At 41.5% G+C, this 19,513-nt stretch overlaps 1 protein-coding gene across 1 annotated transcript in view; it reads right to left on the bottom strand.

Annotated features, from left to right (window-relative positions):
- sorcs2 (sortilin-related VPS10 domain containing receptor 2) overlaps positions 1 to 19,513 on the bottom strand; it is a 332,144-nt gene that overhangs the window by 80,543 nt on the left and 232,088 nt on the right. The window contains exon 5 of the mRNA XM_055156812.1: positions 7,216 to 7,280. Within this exon, the coding sequence (XP_055012787.1) occupies positions 7,216 to 7,280 (65 nt within the window). The remainder of the gene's footprint in view (positions 1 to 7,215; positions 7,281 to 19,513) is intronic.

The following is a 19,513-nucleotide window of genomic DNA, read 5'->3' as shown; positions in this document are numbered from 1 at the left end:
AACTACAACTTCATGACACGATAAGGTGAAAGAGAACATTTTGAGCTTTAGAGATTTCGACAGACTAATAATAAAGAGCTACTCAAACACGCGTGAATGAAACAAAACACAACTCCAGGAATGTTTTTAAGTACAGAGCGTGGGTGTATACCAGTGGTGAAAACAGCAGTAGATCAGAGCAATGAGATCTCAAATAGAGGAGAATAAAGATTACACAAACATGCACGAATCACTCTAAATACAACTGAGCGGATAAATGAGAATGGAAAACGACACGGTTAAAAGCTCTGAATATGTGTGCTTTAAAAGGGTTCTGGGAAAGGTACAGAGTAATCCAACAAAATGAAGAAACTAATTAAAGTTATATTTTAAGGTCGTGTTGTGCTAAACAATTTCAGGATTGAAAGTTAGAAGAACAATAATTACCACTTCTTATTTGTCTTTTTTTACAACATCCCTTGTTTACTGGTTTCCTTACTCCTCGCACTTCTGTAGTTGTCTTTTCGAACAAATGTGCTGATTCAATTACACCAAACCTCTACCATTTAATCAAAGCAACACGCGGCGAGCCTCATTAAAAGACTATTAGATTAGACTAAGTGTTCTCTCGCTTTCTTTCCACCTCTCCTTTCCTCAGCCATACATCACGTACCCTCCTCCACCTGTGCCGGCGTTCTGTTATGACGAGAGCGATAATCAATAATGCATCATCATTTCTCTGTTGAAATCAGTTTGGTGGGACGTGTTGTTTTTGACGATTTGCATGTTGCGAATAAGTCTGCAGCCGGCGACATCAATCTTTCTAATGTAGCCTCCCCGAAGTCTGGCTGCCTGTCCGGGTCATCCATCACGGACCACCCCCCCCCGTGCGTCTGGAGCCCGTCTTCTGAACGCCGCCGCCCTCCCCCTCCCCTTCATCCTCCCGCTCCGTCTCCGTAGACCGTGAGTGTTGTGTCCGGAGAAGTGGCATGTGTTAACCCAGGGGTGAGGCGGTGCCAAGGGGAGCCGCGGAGAACAGGTTGGGTGGGTATGCCTGGCTGAGCACTCGGTTTGAGAAGGGCGGGTGGCATAATTCACTAAGAACCAGTCACGACGAACAACACGTCACTCATTTGAATGTATTTAGTGAAAAAAACGCCGTCTAAACTTAAAAATGGGGCAATGGACAGGCGCCTGATTTTACTTAACTGGAAAAGCATAAAACCCCCTACCCATCAAAATCTTCAGAGAGACATAATGCAACATTTACAATTGGAAAAAAATTAATTTTCACTGACAAATAAACAAGAACTTTTTTACACAACATGGCAACCTTTTATTGACCATTTTAATCGTAAGTAAATATAGAGACAGCCCTATAATGTCAGTGTATGTGTATTTATAGGTTGCTCTTGTTATTGTATGTGTATTGTTTATATATGTACACATGTATATTTTCTATGCAGGTGTTTTGTTTTGTTCTTTTATTTTTCTAATTTTATATATCTTAATCTCAAAATATTCTGTCTCTGAATAGTTCAAATGTAAAAACTGTGAAATATGTTGTTGGAGACAATGTTATGCATATTTTGTATATCCTAAAAAACTATAATAAAACAAAAAAAAAAATGGGGCAACGGAGAGAGTGAAGTTAAGTGGAGCATGACTCTGTGTATCATTCTTTTTTCCGAATAAAACTAAAAATAAGAAAATGAAAAAACAACAGTTTTCTTCATTATTTGTCTCCAAAACCAAAAATGAAAAAAAAAAACAGACTAAAATAAACCAGGTTTGTTTTTTTAAACCAGGTTTTCAATTTTGACTAAACCAGGTTCTAAAAAACTAAACCAGGAAAAAAACCAGGACTACTAAACCAGGTAAACCAGGACTTCTAAACCAGGTCTCTAAACCAGGACTGAACCAGGACTCTAAAACTCTAGGACTAAACCAGGACTAAACCAGGAACCAGGACTAAACCAGGTCTAAACCAGGACTGAACCAGGACTAAACCAGGTAAACCAGGTCTAAACCAGGAAAACCAGGAGGTCTAAACCAGGACTCTAAACCAGGACTGAACCAGGACTAAACCAGGACTAAACCAGGAGGTCTAAACCAGGACTCTAAACCAGGACTGACTAAACCAGGTCTAAACCAGGTCTAAACCAGGACTGAACCAGGACTAAAACCAGGACTAAACCAGGTCTAAACCAGGACTGACTAAACCAGGAAAGGACTAAACCAGGACTAAACCAGGAAAGGACTAAACCAGGACTAAACCAGGAACCAGGACTAAACCAGGACTAAACCAGGACTAAACCAGGACTAAACCAGGACTAAACCAGGACTAAACCAGGACTAAACCAGGACTAAAACAGGACTAAACCAGGTCTAAACCAGGACTGAACCAGGACTGAACCAGGACTAAAACCAGGTCTAAACCAGGAATGAACCAGGAATGAACCAGGACTAAATCGGTCTCAGTCCCAGTGTGGTGTACGCGGGCGCACTTCCGGGCCCGTCCCGACACTCAGTACAATGGGGGGGAGGAGGTTTGCATGAGAGCTGGACACTATCATCTTTTTTCTCTGAGGAGTTTGCAGGTGTGTGTATGTGACAAACGCCCCAAAAGTGTCCCGCCGCATGCGCACTGGAGGACACAACAATGTCACACACAGCGAGCACGCTCAATGTGTATGGAAGTCACCTAAACACGGACGGTAGCGTTGGGCACCTGACGATTTAAAAGTTGCCAGAACCTGTACAGCTTATTTCTTTTAAGGAGGAGACTGAGAAGGAGAAGGACGAGGTTTTTTGTGGGGCAGTGACAGCGACGTTCGTAGAAAGGAACGTGTGGGTGCAGAGTCGCGGCCAAGAGAGGAGGGATTGCGATGTGCTTCACTGCTTCACTGACACGGAGTTCATACACAATTTGTACGATGAGAAGAACGTTTGTGTACATTTGTGAGCTTGTTGATGACGTGTAGGTCGGATGAATGCTCCTTGGCCGTTCAGACTGAAGTCGCACGTCAGAAGATCGGATATGTATCGGTTTTAGGAGCACATATCCAAGTGGTCTGGGTCGCATTTGAAAAAAATCGGATCTGTGTTGTTCAGACTGTTCATTAAAAGATGTGATACCGGTCGCATAGGGGCGAAAAAATCGGATTTGCCCAAAACTAACAACAGTTTGTCAAATGCACTTCAGGAAAATATGTTTTTACCTTTTTGCTGCACGACCGATGCAATTTTTGTCAGCTTTGTTTGCTTCAGATTGAGTGGTTAGATTAATAAAATCACTCCAACGCAATTTGGGGATGTAACGATATCTAAATCTCAAGGTTTGATATTTACGGCGATACTGTGGGACGCTCACGATATTGATCCTCATGTGTCTTTGCTTTTCAATGATAAGTCTTACGTGCAAAATAGGATGGAATAGTAAAAGAAAATGTCCAAAAAAAACTTAACTATGGTTCTTACAATGCAATTTGTAAAGTTTTGCTCTTTAAAGCACTTTGATTAACGAAATCTTGAATCATGAAAGCTTCTTTTGTTTTTCACTGTGAGAAAGATCCTTGTGAAGCTGGGTCGTCTACCTTCGCACTCGGCCCAGAGGATATGTGGGTTAAAGCGAACGAATGAACGAACACTCCGAACAGACGGGAGGTGGAGGTTACCAGATACGAGACTTAACACAAAAAAGTGCTCTAATCTGAAAAGCTCGACAAACAAGAGGCTCTTAACTACACCACTGACAAGGAGGAGCAGGTGTGCAGACATAAAAGGCGCAATTAACCTCAAGTAATCCGCTGGAGGATCCCCCACCTGTACCTTTCTATGAAGATGCTATTGATTGGAGAATGTTCCTTAGTCTTGTAATGAACAGGTTAGAGGTCATGTCTGTGGAGTGGCGCCCCCGCTCACAGTAAGAATACATGTTTTTCAAGGTATTTTTGTGCAATAAAGACACCCGTATGGAAATGAATGCTACTTCGATTTGTTTAATTGATACTTTGGAGTTGATGTCAGCGTCTTTTCCCTGGAGGAGTGACTCTAATGTAGGCACTGCTCTGTCTGAGGCTCGTTAAGGCTTTAATTTGAGCTGGACTCTAACACAATCTGACCAGAAGGAGCTGGTTTAGTTGGAACTACAACAGGTGAGCTGATTTGTCCTGATAAACAAGTCTCACACATTTAAGCTCGTTCGCACGGGCCAACAGTTTTTCAGTTACTCCCACTCACCGCCGTTGAAAATCAAACACATAAACAGGACCGTGCACAGTCATATTGATCACGGGCTCCTGAAAATGTGCCGTGTAAATCCAGGTAGTAATTATACTCTTATGCTGCGTTCAGACCCGTGTGTCAAAAAACGAGCTGGACGCCTCTAGTTGGACGCTTTTGCTCCCGACGCGCATCTTGGACGCCACAGACCAACGGGAGAAAATTACTTGACGTGCATCCAGGGCATCTGCTGTGTTCTGTAAGTGCCTTGTTTTCCCGGTCGAGAGAGTGGCTTTAGTCTATTTATTACATAAAACCACAGCAGAAGTGATCAGCTCGGTGTCTGTGTACCGTATTTTTTGAACTATAAGTTGCACTTTTTTTCATGGTTTGGGTGTTTCCTATGACTTATACTCCGGTGCGATATATTATATTAAAATGTTCACACAGATAACCACGAGAGGGCGTTCTAGGCTTGTGTGTCAGTATTTGCTACTCCTATTACTTATGTACCACTGTCATTTAGCTCTACTGCGCATGTCTCCTGCTGCAAATAGTGAAATATTCAGCCGAAAATGGTAATAGAGCAGCAGAAAGAAAGTTTGGAGTGAGGGAGAAACTTGTGAGGGACTGGCTGAAAGCGAGGATGGAGAACACAGCTTCACGCCATGCAACTTTCCTGGAAGTCACTGGATCAATCAACAAAGCCTGGACTTCAGTGACACCGAAACCATCCTGCTGGGATTCAGAAAGGCCCGAATAATTCTAACTGGAACTGATGCTGAGTCTGACAACAACTACACAGAAGAGGAAGCGGCGCTCTGTTTACCTCCAGAGGTCACGGAGTTGCTCAGAAGTGACACCGAGGATGAAGAATTCAATGGATTTAGTGATTTGGAGTGAGATGGAGAGTTTGGTAAACTTGTTCTGTTCTGTTGTTTATGTTATAGTTTATCTGAAGAACTGTTCATATGTGACGTTAACAGTCTGTTGTTCTCTGTTCTATTGTTATTACTACAACTTGACTTTCAAGATGAAATGTCGGTTCCTGATCTCTGAAATGTATAAAATAAATTTCCCCCAAAAAGTCTGGTGCGACTTATACATGCTTATTTCTTCCTCATTACGCATTTTTTGGCTGGTGCGACTTATAATCTGGAGCCATTTATAGTCCGAAAAATACACTATTTATAATCGGCTAATGACACGGCGTAGATTTGTTGTTGTGGTGTTTGTGGGTCCTGGGTCTTTCTCTTTCTTTTCCTTCTCCCAGGATATAATGTCGCTACATCACTGGATAATAGTCCCTGATTGGTTGACATGTTGACGCCAGATTCTCGCCGCGCTGACGCCTGAAGATGCGCTACAGAAATTCAGACTTTGTTTGTAGACTTTGCATGTAAACTGAATGCCTTGACTCACCGGTCTGAAATATACAAACACTTTTATTTATTTATTTTTTTTACAACTTTCTGACAAGGTGTGCTCATGGGCGCTTGTGCCACCATGGTAATTGTTGAACATTCCCCCACGGAGATACATGCGCACCCCCACTGCAAAGTATCATTCATCATTCAGTATCAAAAATACACAATCTTTGTTCAGTCATATGTTTATTTTCTGACAACTCCGGTGGTTTTGTCGAGATGAGTCCCAGAATTCAGCCATCAACTCTGGCGTATTGTCTCATCGCTGGAGCAGCCCTTGAGCAAGGTCATCGGCACCAATAAGGTCCTATTCTGTTGTAACAGAGACTGTAATTCCCACATGGAGCTATTCTGACAGAAACTCTTTACTGGAACAATGCTGACTGGACACACTGTATGGCACAAAATGGCTATTGCAAAGTGGTGCATTTTGTCCAAGGTCAAATTCAAGTTTATAGGTCTCATATTAAACCAAATGTGCTTTTGGGAGGTTTTAATCTAGTGAAACGATGTTGTTAGCACTAATATCCTTGGAGTTGTCTGTTGTTTAATTAAGTCATGTGGCAAATTGCTGTGCCGCTAATAAATCTTTAAAACATGACTCACTATTGCCAGCAGGGGGAGTCAGAAATACAAAAAAACACAGTGTGGTCCAGGTGTTGATGTTATTTTAGATTGTAACATGAGAAATATCAATGTCAAGGACTTAAAGAGGGGTACAATATCAACTTTTTGAGCTTTCTACTAGAGCCCTGCACTCCCGCTGGTCTCCCGAAGGACCCGACACAGAAGAGTGCGGCGCGGGACACATTTTGAAATCTCAGTGCGGGCGCAGGCGGGAGCAGGACTGCACAACGCTGGAGCAGGCAGGTGGGATGATAAACTGCAGTCCCACAAACTAAAGTAAAATATATATAAATGATTAATGTAAGCATGTCATCCATAATTTGTGCTGGATATTTAATTTGGTATTAATAAAAACATTTGTACATCTGTAAACCAAACCAAATCGCCACTAAACCAGGTCTAAACCAGGACTAAACCGGGTCTAAAACAGGTCTAACAGGTGTAAAACCAGGACTAAACCGGGATTTAGCCAGGACTTAACCCCCCCCACAGTCCGAAAAATATTGTCTGATATAAAACCGGTTTGGCGCAAAAAAGTTTGGGGACCTCTGTTTTAGACAATTCCTTTCCGCTTCTCTGTGCTTGATAGAGCTTAAGAAACCGAACCTCCCCATCTTGCGGGATTTGCGGGCGGGAGCGGGACAAAATATTGCAGATAAGGGCAGGAGCGGGGCTGAAAATTCTGTCCCGCGCAGACCTCTACTTTCTACAATGTTATAATTTTGCTCTCTTATCAAAAACATGCTGGATGAGTTGATAGCATGCTGAAGGAGGAGCAAATTTAGCAGTTTCAAAACAATAAAAGGTACCATGGTGATCCAAATACTGTATGTATTAGCCCATAGAAGTAAAATCCACCTCTTTAATGTATATACAAGAATCAAGAATCTGCTTTAGTGGAAGAATGCAGTTGTTCTTGGTGTATTTTGTTCAGAATAAATAGTAAAAAGTGAGTTACCTCCACTAGCGTCCTGCATCTCCATGTGCACCAGGTCCGGGTCTGAGTCCACACCAGACACTGCCCTGTAGGCAAAGGAAAAACAAACAAACATTAGGAACAAGATTTAAAGCATAAAATATTAGGTGCACCAAGAACTTAACCAATATTAACAAAAAATAACATTACAAAAATAAATCATGTCTACTTCTAATTATAAAACGCTTTTATCCTGTGTGTTTTAACCAGGAAATAAGGCAAGTGCACTCCTAACATGCTGGTTCTTAGCCTTGCCGTGACAGCGCAACTCTGCTCTGGGCTTTGAAAGTTATAAAAAAATGCTTATAAATATGAATAAGGTCCCCGTACTCATTTTTTCCCCATGTACTTGCCGCGGTACAGATATACTGTATAAGTAGCTCTCAAGGTCACAATAAGACCGCCGCGCTGTCAGCATCTGATTATAAAGCGTGTTACTGTCCGATAACCAGGAAGAGCGCATTAGCATACTAGTTGCTGTTAGTTTACTGAGGCTAGATTTTAAAAACATAAATAGTTCAATCATTAGGATGCTCAGAATGCAGGAGGAAAGCGAGGAATAACTTTGGACCACTGCAAACCACTGAGAATGAACTTTTCAATTAATCACCGTGTCCAATTTAACCGCTGGGTTCAGGTGTGTATTTGGATTAATAAGCGCCAGGTCCAAATAAACGCAGAGTCTAATACAGTCGAGTCCAGCGGTCGTTCTGGCTGTTGCCGAGGAGGCTTTTCAAACTCACATTTCCCGTTTTTTGTGCTTGATTTAACCAAGATCTCATGATTAGTGCAGTGACACCACAGAGAGCGTGATGTTTACAGTTTACAGCCGACACGGGAGCAGTTTGACTTCAGTTCAGTCCTGCCTTTACCGGACTCATTGTGTGACTCGGAGTGGACAGGCTTTATTCCGATCAGCCTCACCTTCACTGAAAAAGCGGAGGAACAGATGACGTTGCTGTGAAATCCCAGTTTCGAAGCAACGTAAAAAAGAAAGACGGTGCAACATAGCAGGCAGGAAATGGAAGCAGATTTTAGGAGTTTTGGTAATATTACTTCAGTTTGGCAAGTCGGAGGAAGCAGCAATGTCACGGTCACTGCTGTGGCGTAAGAGGAAAGTTGTGTCAAAGAGGACGAGGCAGCAGGAATCGTGTCGACAAGGTAGGAAAAGCAATCGTCAAGTCATCGTATAACGGCGAAGCCTCTTCTGAAGTGTGCCGTAAAAACAGTAAATTATAGTCATACCGGTTAAATGAATCCCAGTACTGTATTTTCCGGGCTATTAGATGCGATCTTAAGCCTCCAACCCCATCAAAAAAAAAAAAGAATGCGCGCCCCGCAATCCAGAGCGCCCTATACACGAATCCACTCGGGTGTCCCAGCACGACACCAGTAAACTACAAATCCGCACCACCCACTGCGCACGTAAACACACACGGAGCAGACAGCGACCGCACAGCGAAAAACACCCACAGACACACTCATCACTCCACGCCGACGAGGAACGGAACGAAGGAACGAACCAAAAAAGCGAGTGCAATGTGCCACTTCTAGACACGACTGAGTCACTGTGAACACGCCGACAATCCAGACAGCACCCTCCCTACACGCCACAACTGAACAAAGCCCAGAGTCACCGTGAACGCACCAAACAAAGTCCCACTGACCCATCCAACTGTTGTGTTTCGTTTAAAGTCCGGTGCGGATTATTTGTGAAAAAAGTTCGAAAATAGACCATTTAATGACAGTGCGCCTTATCATCCAGAGCGCCTAATAGTACGGAAAATACAGTATCATATTTTCCAAGTGTCGCTGAGCAAGATTTTTGTGAGGAAGGAATTAATCGCCTGCCCCAAATAGCCGCCTTGTCTCAAATAACTGCCCGGTCTGTTAAGTGACTGAAACAAATAAACGCCCAGGCTTTAATTTCGTATTTTACGCTAGATCTGTTTTTCTCGTTTTTAAAAATCATATAACACGCCCGTAAGAATGTGTTAGGAAAGTGAAGAGCAAGTTTGGACCACTGCGAATATGTTTAGAAAAATAGTTTTTGTGACATATAAAAAATAAAAATAAGGTACCCTACAGTGCCGTTTCAGTAGCGCAACCTTACGCCCTCCATCTTTTCTCTGTGGTTGATTAAAAGCAGGAGAAGTCGGTAACATGACCCCTCTCCTTGTTACTGATTATATGGAGAGTTTACGAGCATTTAACAGGTCATGAATCTACCGCAGGGTGAGGGGGGGGGGTCTGAAAGGGCAGGAGCTGATGTTTCACAGAGCTTTAGAACGGGTCTTTTATGGGCTAACATGATGAGGAACATGGCCTACGCTGACCCATTAGAAAGCACTATACGTTAGGAAAGATGTAAGGCTTAGAGGGTTTACTAGACTCCTTTATGTAGTTATTGTTAGAATATAGCTTTATCTCAGGGTTATGTAAGCATTTCTCTTCAAAACTGTTATGAAAGTAGACTGTCCTTACTGGATGACGTTGTAGTAGCAGTAGTTTTACCAGCAGTAACAGTGGTAGTAGTTTGATTCACACATACAATTAAACTAACAAACAACAAACAAACTCTGCATATTTAAGTTAAATTCTCTTCTCTCTAGGACTTTTTACAGGGTTCCCACGCTCACGGAAACTACTGGAAAAGTCATGGGAATTGAAAATGTCATGGAATTCTGTAAATTCAATGAAAGTTTTGGAAAAGTCAGGGAATTTTAGTATCTCTTTCACACGCCACCAAGTGCCTCTGCTCAATTTCATTTCTCTCCAGCGACTAAGTCAGAAATTGGAATACACTAGACGATTTGCAAGAACTTTGGAAGTTTTAGACCGCGCACCGGCCAATCAGAGAAGAGCTGTGAAGCCATGACGTCAAACTCAAGCGCCTGTCTGGGTCCCTTTTGTGGTACAGTACAAGAGTAAACAAAGCGGTCGAGATGAATGTAGACGAAGCCAACGATTCCTGAGATCGAGGATTTAAAGCCGGAACAAAGAGAATGTTTCACTGTATCAATGTAACGGGCCTAGCGGTGTTTTTATGCTGGACTACCACATTACTTATGTTTTATTTAATTAAATTTGTGTCGGAGTGTGTGGTCCGGGGGAAATGTTTTGTTGTTGTTGTTGTTGTTTTGTATTTGTTGAGGGTGTTACTTTATGTTTTTGCATTTTGTTTTATGTTGATTACTGTAATTTATTAAATGCTGATTATTGTATTTTGTTAAGTGTTATATTTTGTTGTCTTTAATAAAAAAGAAAAAAAAAAAAGAGAGAATGTTGGTGAATTTTATCAAGGGGAAAAACATTATTGCCCTTCTTCCTGTGGTATTTGGTGCATTACATACGTCACGATCAAATAGCAGCGATTGGTTAAATAAAAAAAAGTACCTTCCTACCGTCGAGCGAATGAATCCTAATGCTGTGAGGTCAGACGGTTTCCACAACGTGAAACCGTCTGATGAATCAAGCTACACGACTACAGCGTTCTGTTAAGTTCTCATTAGGTTATTAAGATTATTGCACCTTTTGTTTAAGAGACGACAATAAATGCACTGACAGTATTTTGAATGTTTAAAAACTATAATACCAAACCATAAGGTGAGTGGAAAGGGTTAACATTTCATATTTAGCCCTAAAACTCTGATCAATTCTACACATGTAGGTACCGTAAAGTCATGGAAAATTCACTTTAGGTCATGAAAAAGTCATGGAAAATTTTGAAATTTTGTCAGTGAAAAAGAGTGGGTTACTGCTTATGTCAATCAGACTTCTTTGAAAGTGACTGGACTGTGGTTTATCTACTAAAATATATATATCTATTTAAAATCCCTTATTATACTCAGTCCAAACTATTCAGTATTTTGCCTGAATTTACAACTTTTAATGATTTCCCTTGTACATTCATAAATATAACAACAAACTACCGCTAGACATAATATTATTCACATTGCATTGCCAAACGCATAAAAAATCCAGATCTCTCCATAAATTTAAATGTTGACCTTCTCCCGGACTCCTCTCTATTTCCAGCACGGAGGATTTCCCATTGGTTTCCTAAGCAGCTATGTTGTGCGCCGAACCTGTTTTACGACCTCCAGTTATTGCAGTCTAGACGCTCTGTGCTCTGTTTCTAAATAAATGGCAGGATTTTCGCCGCTGTAGTTTTTTTTTTGTGACAAAGTGACATTTCCGTGCGTCGGGAAGAGCAGTCAGGAGTTTATGGGCTGGGTGAAGAGCGGCGGGGAGAGGGGCCAAGCTCGTCCGGACCACCAGAGCAGATGTGGTTTAACAGCGGAGGGAGTGTTTATGATTTATGGGTGTACCACAGGGCTGCTGCTTGTCACCAGTGAAGTTCATGACTGTTTAGTGAGTTTAAAGGCACGAGGGAACAAGCTCGGTCTGTCTACGCTGACCACACACAAACATGGAGGGATATTCAGGGTTGGGAATTACATGGATTCCTCACAGTACAATATGATTCACAATAACATATTAAAAAAAAACCTTTGCGATATGTGTGTTAATCAATATACTGGACATGATATTCTGTGATCTATCGCTAATTATAAAACATCTCTACAAATTGGTATGTTTTTCCTTGTTAAACCTCTACCTGCACATGGAACGTTTACATGGGAAACAAGAGGTGACTTTTAAAATGTAATCCCCTACAGATTACAGATTACATACCCCAAAATGTAGTTTGTAACGTAATCCATGAAGTTACTTAAAGTGAGTAACGTAATCTGAATACTTTGGATTACTTGATATTGTCATGTTTTTTAAAACTACATGAATGCAGCGACCACATCCTGAAAATTCTTGTTTGTTCTCTTTAAATTGGCTGTTGAGCCCAAATCTCAATTGTTTGCAACTGTTTAACGTAAAGTAGCAAAGACTAGGATATCGTAACATAAGATGTTTTGTCCTGGTTTTAGTTCCTGGTTTAGTCCTGGTTTTAGTCCTGGTTTAGACCTAGTTTAGTCCTGGTTTAGACCTGGTTTAGACCGGGTTTTAGTCCTGGTTTAGACCTGGTTTAGACCTGGTTTTAGTCCTGGTTTAGACCTAGTTTAGTCCTGGTTTAGACCTGGTTTAGACCTAGTTTAGTCCTGGTTTAGACCTGGTTTAGACCTAGTTTAGTCCTGGTTTAGACCTGGTTTAGACCTGGTTTTAGTCCTGGTTTAGACCTGGTTTAGACCTGGTTTTAGTCCTGGTTTAGACCTAGTTTAGTCCTGGTTTAGACCTGGTTTAGACCTGGTTTTAGTCCTGGTTTAGACCTGGTTTTAGTCCTGGTTTAGACCTAGTTTAGTCCTGGTTTAGACCTGGTTTAGACCTGGTTTAGTCCTGGTTTAGACCTGGTTTAGACCTGGTTTAGACCTGGTTTAGACCTAGTTTAGTCCTGGTTTAGACCCTGGTTTAGACCTAGTTTAGTCCTGGTTTAGACCCTGGTTTAGACCTGGTTTAGTCCTGGTTTAGACCTGGTTTAGACCTGGTTTAGACCTGGTTTAGTCCTGGTTTAGACCTGGTTTAGACCTAGTTTAGTCCTGGTTTAGACCTGGTTTAGACCTAGTTTAGTCCTGGTTTAGACCTGGTTTAGACCTGGTTTTAGTCCTGGTTTAGACCTGGTTTAGACCTGGTTTTAATCCTGGTTTAGACCTGGTTTTAGTCTTAGTTTAGGCCTGGTTTAGACCTGGTTTAGACCTGGTTTTAGTCCTGGTTTAAACCTGGTTTTAGTCTTAGTTTAGGCCTGGTTTAGTCCTGGACTGGTTTATTCCTTGTTTTAGTCCTGGTGTTAGTTCTAGTTTAGAGGCGCACAGTAGATCAGCAATGTCTACGCAGTACGGAAGGAGACGTGGGATTTAGTCTAAAACGTGAAAATGTGACAGGAAAATACCACCATGTAATCCATTTATTTCAACAAAGTAACTGTAATCCAATTACCACTCATTGAAACAGTAACTGTAACTGAATACAGTTACTCATAATTTGTACTCTGATTACGTAACTCCGGTACATGTAATCTGTTACTCCCCAACACTGGATATATCGTACAGTTCAGAAATCCATGTATCGTTCGTTCACTCTTATAAAATAATCAAAAATAATAAAATGAAAAAACAAAAATTTTCTTTATAATTTGTCTCCAAAACCAAAATGAAGAAACGGAAAGCGTGATGGTGAATTTTCATTTCGTGATTGTAATTATTGACGTCGGAACTTTTCCTGATGGATAAAATACACACAGTACATTTTATGTACGACAAGACTCATTCGAGAGTTTATGAATATTTACTTTATGGTCAACTACAGCCAAATATGCACAGATTTCTGTCCTGTGCACATGAATATTTCTGAAAGCTTTGTTACTCCACACGTGTCAGACGCAGAACTGGAAACTTCTATCTTGTCCTGTCGTCAATACATATACATAATACATATACACTTACCACTTACTTTGTTAACATGATCGCTTAAAATGTTACACAAGCACAGTTTAAGTCACGGAAACAGGAAACGGCTGTTATCCGTTTTTTCCATTATTCATTTAAACATAAAAAAGAAAAAGAAAGAATCGTTATCCATTTTTTCATATTGGTTTAGGAGACAAATAATGAAGAAACTAGTTGTTTTTCAGTTTTCTTATTTTTGGTTTTATTTTGAAAAACGAATGAACGAATTATACATGCAATCTCAGGGTAGAGATGCACAGATCCAGCTTTTTCTGTTCTCATACCGATGTCAGTACTTTAGCTCAAAGTATGTGCCAATACACGATTTCGACTGATACCAATGAAGAGACTGAAAACATAATTTATTTCCTTTAAACAGAAATGTGCATATGGTAAAAAGATGAGCAACGAGACGTTTTGAGGCCACATTGCCCAGTATATCTTCTTATTACACCAGCTAATCGTCCAAAATGGAATATCGAGTGAGCTGAAATGTTGGAATTGATATCCGATCCGCCAAAAATTTCTATATTGGCACCGACATCCAATATCAGTATCGGATTGGTGCATCCCTATACTGCCCTACAAAGCCAAAAGACCTTAACTTGCCAGAGTGTGAAACTGAGAAAAATGACTTCAAAGTTTCTGTTTTGTCCAGACTAAAGTATAACAGGTAGGGCTCCCAAAATTTGACAGCTAGTAGCTAAAATGAAGAAATATTTGTATGTGAAAAATATTGAGCTCAAAATTGACCTTTGACCCTTATTTGTCAGTTCCTGTACTCCGTCTTTGTATCATGAGCCAAGAATAAGGAGCCGTGCAAAAGCAAAAGGCAGAAAGTGACATGATCATTATTTGCTTGATTTTCCCCAGACTGGTGTTTGTCTGAAATGATGTAGAAGAGTTTTGGATTTCCTGTTTAGTGCTGATCAGGACCGTGCGGCGACACTTACACAGTGACTTTGCAGTATAGTATGTACAGTATGAATAAATACTCAAAATATTTTCACATTAAAGATAATTTAAGTATAATTGAATACAAAGATGTATTTATTTAATGTCAATTTTGAGCTCAATATTTTTCACAATATTTATTCACATGATAAGGAGGCATCAAATACCCCCAAAATGACACTAACTCATTTTTGAACAAACATGATTATGGCGTTCTGTCCTGGTCTGTCCTAAGTCCTGGTTTAGACCTGGTTTAGACCTGATTTAGTCCTTGTTCAGTCCTGGTTCAGTCCTGGTGTAGTTCTGGTGATCGGCTCGGCGGTTGCGTCATGAATATATTAATGCTAATGACACCGGTTTAGTCCTGGTTTAGACCTGGTTAAGTCCTGGTTTAGACCTGATTTAGTCCTGGTTCAGTCCTGATTTAGTCCTGGTTCAGTCATAGTTTAGTCCTGGACTATTTTGCGATCTGCATTTGTAGGACAGTTTAGGCAAACAGAAGATTTTTGATGGTTAACAATGATTTTTTTTTTTTCTATTTGCCCCTCCCCAAAAAGCAGATTCATATGTTTTAAAATATACGTCGACTGACCTTCCAACTTACTGATCTTGTGTCAGCGGGCAAGCCTCTTCATTTTATTTGGCTGTAAATGTGATTTGGCGCACAAAGCTCATTTTTACGCCAATGTTTGCTTTAACTGAACCGTTTATCTTTTGAATACCGCAACCCAAATTGGACAGAAACGCTAATTCCCCTTTACGACAATAGGTTATCTTATCCTTGATCATAATAGCTTCTAATAATCACTCGAGCGTTCTAATGTAACAACACTGATAAAAACTTACCCACTTTCGACAATTGCGAATTCAAGATTATGATTCTGCACTTTTCAAATATGCAATTTCACTTTAGAGGAATCCGTGCAGGCCTGTGTTCCTGTGGCCTATCTGATCTGATTCATATCGCTGTTATTTACCACAGAGAGCGAACAAGCCATCAAACTGTCAGAGGGCCCGAGATACCCATCTGGAATACATCTTGTTTATTTATTAAGTTCTTTTATCCAGCCCGTAGCCTGTGCCCCGTGCTTTCAAAAGACTCTCCATTACAGTGGGAATCATGATGAGATTTTAAGTCCAGGCCAGAGACAAACAATCCAGTCTTGTTTTGATGCTCAAGTAGTTACTGTGTTTTTTTTTTTGTTTTTTGTTTTTTGTTTACGAGATTTTGAACTTTGAGAAACAGAATGACATTAAATCAGAAAGTTTAAAAGGGCCCATATTACACGATTTTCTGATCTACTGTATGTTATAATCACTGTTGGGCAAGTTACTTTGAAACTGTAATGCGTTATTTATTACCTATTACTGTCATTTCAAAGTAATTTGTTACATTACAATATTACTGCATTTAAAATGTAAGGCATTACATTACTATTGCATTACTTTAAGTTACTCTCACCAAAATAACTTTTGCGCTGTATATGGACTGAACCAGGACTAAACCAGGTCTAAACCAGGACTAAACCAGAGCTGAACCAGGACTAAACCAGAAGTGAACTAGGACTAAACTAGAACTGAACTAGGACTAAAACAGGACTCACTGTCGGGACGGGCTCGAAGGTGACCGCAGGAGAAAGGAGCGGCTCTGCTCCGCACCTCACGGAGGTAAGAGCGGCTGTCACCCGACCTGCTGCTCGGGCTCGCGGCCCTGATTTCAGCAACTATTTGCAGGGACCCGAGCCGGTGCAAGAGTCTGTTACAGCGCGTAACTTCTACCTTCCTTCAGCGTGTCCAGAAGTCCAACTTTTTGTGTGATGGTTTGCATCGTCCTCTGTCTTTTGGGTGCGAGCGCAGGAGCCTTTGTCGGTGCAGAACGTTTCGTCGACGTTGTGGGTTTTCGTCGGGGAGAAAACTTGCAACCGTACAGCACTTCAGAATCACACTGCTAGAGACTGAACATGTATTTAAATTTGGCAGCTGAACACATTCTGTACTGTACTGTACAGGAGACAGGAGTCCCTTGGCCAGTCAGGACGCAGCGGGAGGAACGCAATACGCATTCATACAATGTAAAAAAAAACAGGGCATGCAAAATTGCACAAAAATAAATAAATAAATAAAAATCTGCGAGACAGCGAAAAGTGAACTGCGATAGAGGGAGGGACGAGTGTAAACCAGGTCTAAACCAGAACTGACCCAGGTCTAAACCAGGTCTAAACCAAAACTGACCCAGGTCTAAACCAAAACTGACCCAGGTCTAAACCAGGTCTAAACAGCGTGGAGTTCTTTGTCAGTCCTTTCGCCCGCGGTCACCTGAAGGTCTATGAGGGCGTGTCTCCGGCGTTTCACCGCTGCTGATATCGAGGTGATTTTAGCGAATTTGTATGAAGAAACACCCACCACTTCAATCCAGGTTAAAAAAACACTGTAACGCGCGTTACTCACATTTATACCGAGTAAAATATTACTATTTTTTCCCTTGTAATGCCTTACATTACTGCGTTACAGCAAAAAGTAATGCATTACTGTAATTCGTTACTTTTATAACGCGTTACTCCCAACACTGGTTATAATGTTGTTTCTTTATCAAATACAGACCTGGAGTTGTGTTTTGTTCTTTTCATACATGTTTAACACGCAGACCTGGCATATTTACACCCAGTTCTTTTCTCAAACAGAAAACGCTCTGTTCCACCTCGTGATGTCATAATACAGGAAGTGCTCCACGGTGTTTTTAAACTCCATACACCTTCACTGGAATCATTCAGACCTGTTATTGCCAGTCTCTACTGAACAAAAGGTAAAAGGAGCTGTTAACTTGAAAACTACAGCTTCATGACATCACAAGGTGGACCAGAACATTTTGAGCTCTGGAGACACAGACATATGAATAATAAATGGTTATTTAAACATGTATGAATGAAACAAAACTCCAGGAATGTTTTTGATGAGATAATACCATTCTAACATGACCTAAAGTTTACAAGTCAGTTCTGAGTAATGTAGGACGCAGAGTCTTGCACTGGGTCAGGTCCGTGCAAATAGTTGCTAAAACGGGCGGGTTTTAACGTTATGGAATTTTACGGGCGGGTAGTGATTACACATGGGCGGGTCAGGTGAATCAAATGAACGACAAACGGGAGAAAAATACTTGACGCGTGTCCAGGACGTCTGTTGCCCTGGAAACAAGTGCCGTGTCCCGGCCTTTTCCTGGAACGATGGACAAGGCTGAGAGAGACTTCAGCGGAGGTGATCGCCTCGGCAGCTGTGCTCCTGGTTTAGTCCTGGTTTAGACCTGGTCCAGTCCTGGTTTCGTCCTGCTGTAGTCCTGGTTTAGACCTGATCCAGTCCTGGTGTAGTCATGGCTATTGGCCCAGCGGTAGCAGCATGTATATATTTACGCTAATGACACTGGTTCAGTATTGGTTTAGTTCTTGTTTAGACTTGGTTTAGTCCTGGTTAAGTCCTGGTTTAGACCTGGTTTAGTCCTGGTTCAATCCTGGTCAAGTCCTGGTGTAGTCCTGGTGATCGGCGTGTGTATATCTAAAATACGCTAATGACACGGCGTAGGTTCAGTTCTGTTTTACTTCTCTTTTAGTCCTGGTTAAGTCCTTGTTTAGACCTGGATTAGTCCTGGTTTAGACCTGAGCTGGTCCCTGTGTAGTTCTGGTCCAGTCCTGGTGATCGGCCCTGCGGTTTGCAGCGTGTATATATTTATAATTCACTAATGATACAGTGTAGGCTCAGTCCTTGTTTAGTCCTGGTTTAGTCCTGGTTTTGTCCTGGATTAGTCCTGGTTTAGTCCTGGACTATTGGGCTGTCGGTCTAATGAGCTGACCTCAATTTATCAGGGGCACGGGCGGGTTACAGGTGGAATGTTAACGGGTCCGGGTGGGTGCGGATTTAACTTTGACATAATCACGGGTTAACGGGCGGGTGTGGAGCTGAACTGCACGTGTGGACGGGTGCGGGTCTCAAAAATGTTCCCGTGCAGGACTTTGATAGGACCTTTAAACTTCTTGTTCACCTTTTGAACACTGAATAACCAAAACATTATGATTTTTAATGCGACAATCGACAGGTTTATTCATTATAGCAGAGCACGTGGGCACAAACTTTTCAATAAACACTTAGACAAACTTGCCTAAACCCATCTTCAATATTATGTTTCTGAAAATACTTTGTCCCACTGTGCCTACTATATGCAAAGCGCACCAATCTATCGTCCCGTTATTTATATAGCCCGTGCATATAGAAGAGCACAATGCATCTCTGACTACATTCTCATATCTCCAGCTCACTGACAGCCATTCTTCACTTTAATGGCGAGACATTAGCAGCTCTAACTTGCGTACCAGAGGAGCCCAGAGGAGTGTAGCCCACCAGCCTCTCTGCTTCTTTTGGGAGGATGATTTGTGCCTCGGGAGCCCTGGTATAAATCACGGGACTCTTATGGGAAGAACGCACACAAGCTAGGTCTACCTCCAGCTAGCGATTTGAATCTCTAAACAGAAGCCGGGGTGGTGGGAAGTTACATCGGGAGCTTACGTAAGTTCAACAAGATGAATGAGGTACGGGAAGTAGGTTAAAGTATTATTGATGGGTTTGCTATCCAGCTTTTTTTCACATTTTGACAGAAAAGTTTAAAGTGGGACTAAACACATAAACTCCGCCCAGAATCAGATTTCAAATACAATTTCGGACTTCCGGTCACCTCGCAATGCACGCTGGGAAGGATCCTCCGAAAAAGTGCTTTGTTGGCGCTCTACATATAAAACGTTCGCTGTAAACTCGGGATGATTTCTTGGGCAGCCAAAGATTTCCTTCCTGTGTATCAATCCTGCCCATCGCCTTCGTCTTTCACT

This window comes from Boleophthalmus pectinirostris, unplaced genomic scaffold (genome assembly GCF_026225935.1).
Source record: "Boleophthalmus pectinirostris isolate CB_2022bp ecotype Guang Dong unplaced genomic scaffold, ASM2622593v1 HiC_scaffold_20, whole genome shotgun sequence".
NCBI classification, from domain to species: domain Eukaryota; kingdom Metazoa; phylum Chordata; class Actinopteri; order Gobiiformes; family Gobiidae; genus Boleophthalmus; species Boleophthalmus pectinirostris.
Note: the sequence above shows the minus strand (reverse complement) of the source record. Positions and strands in the feature narration are given on the sequence as shown.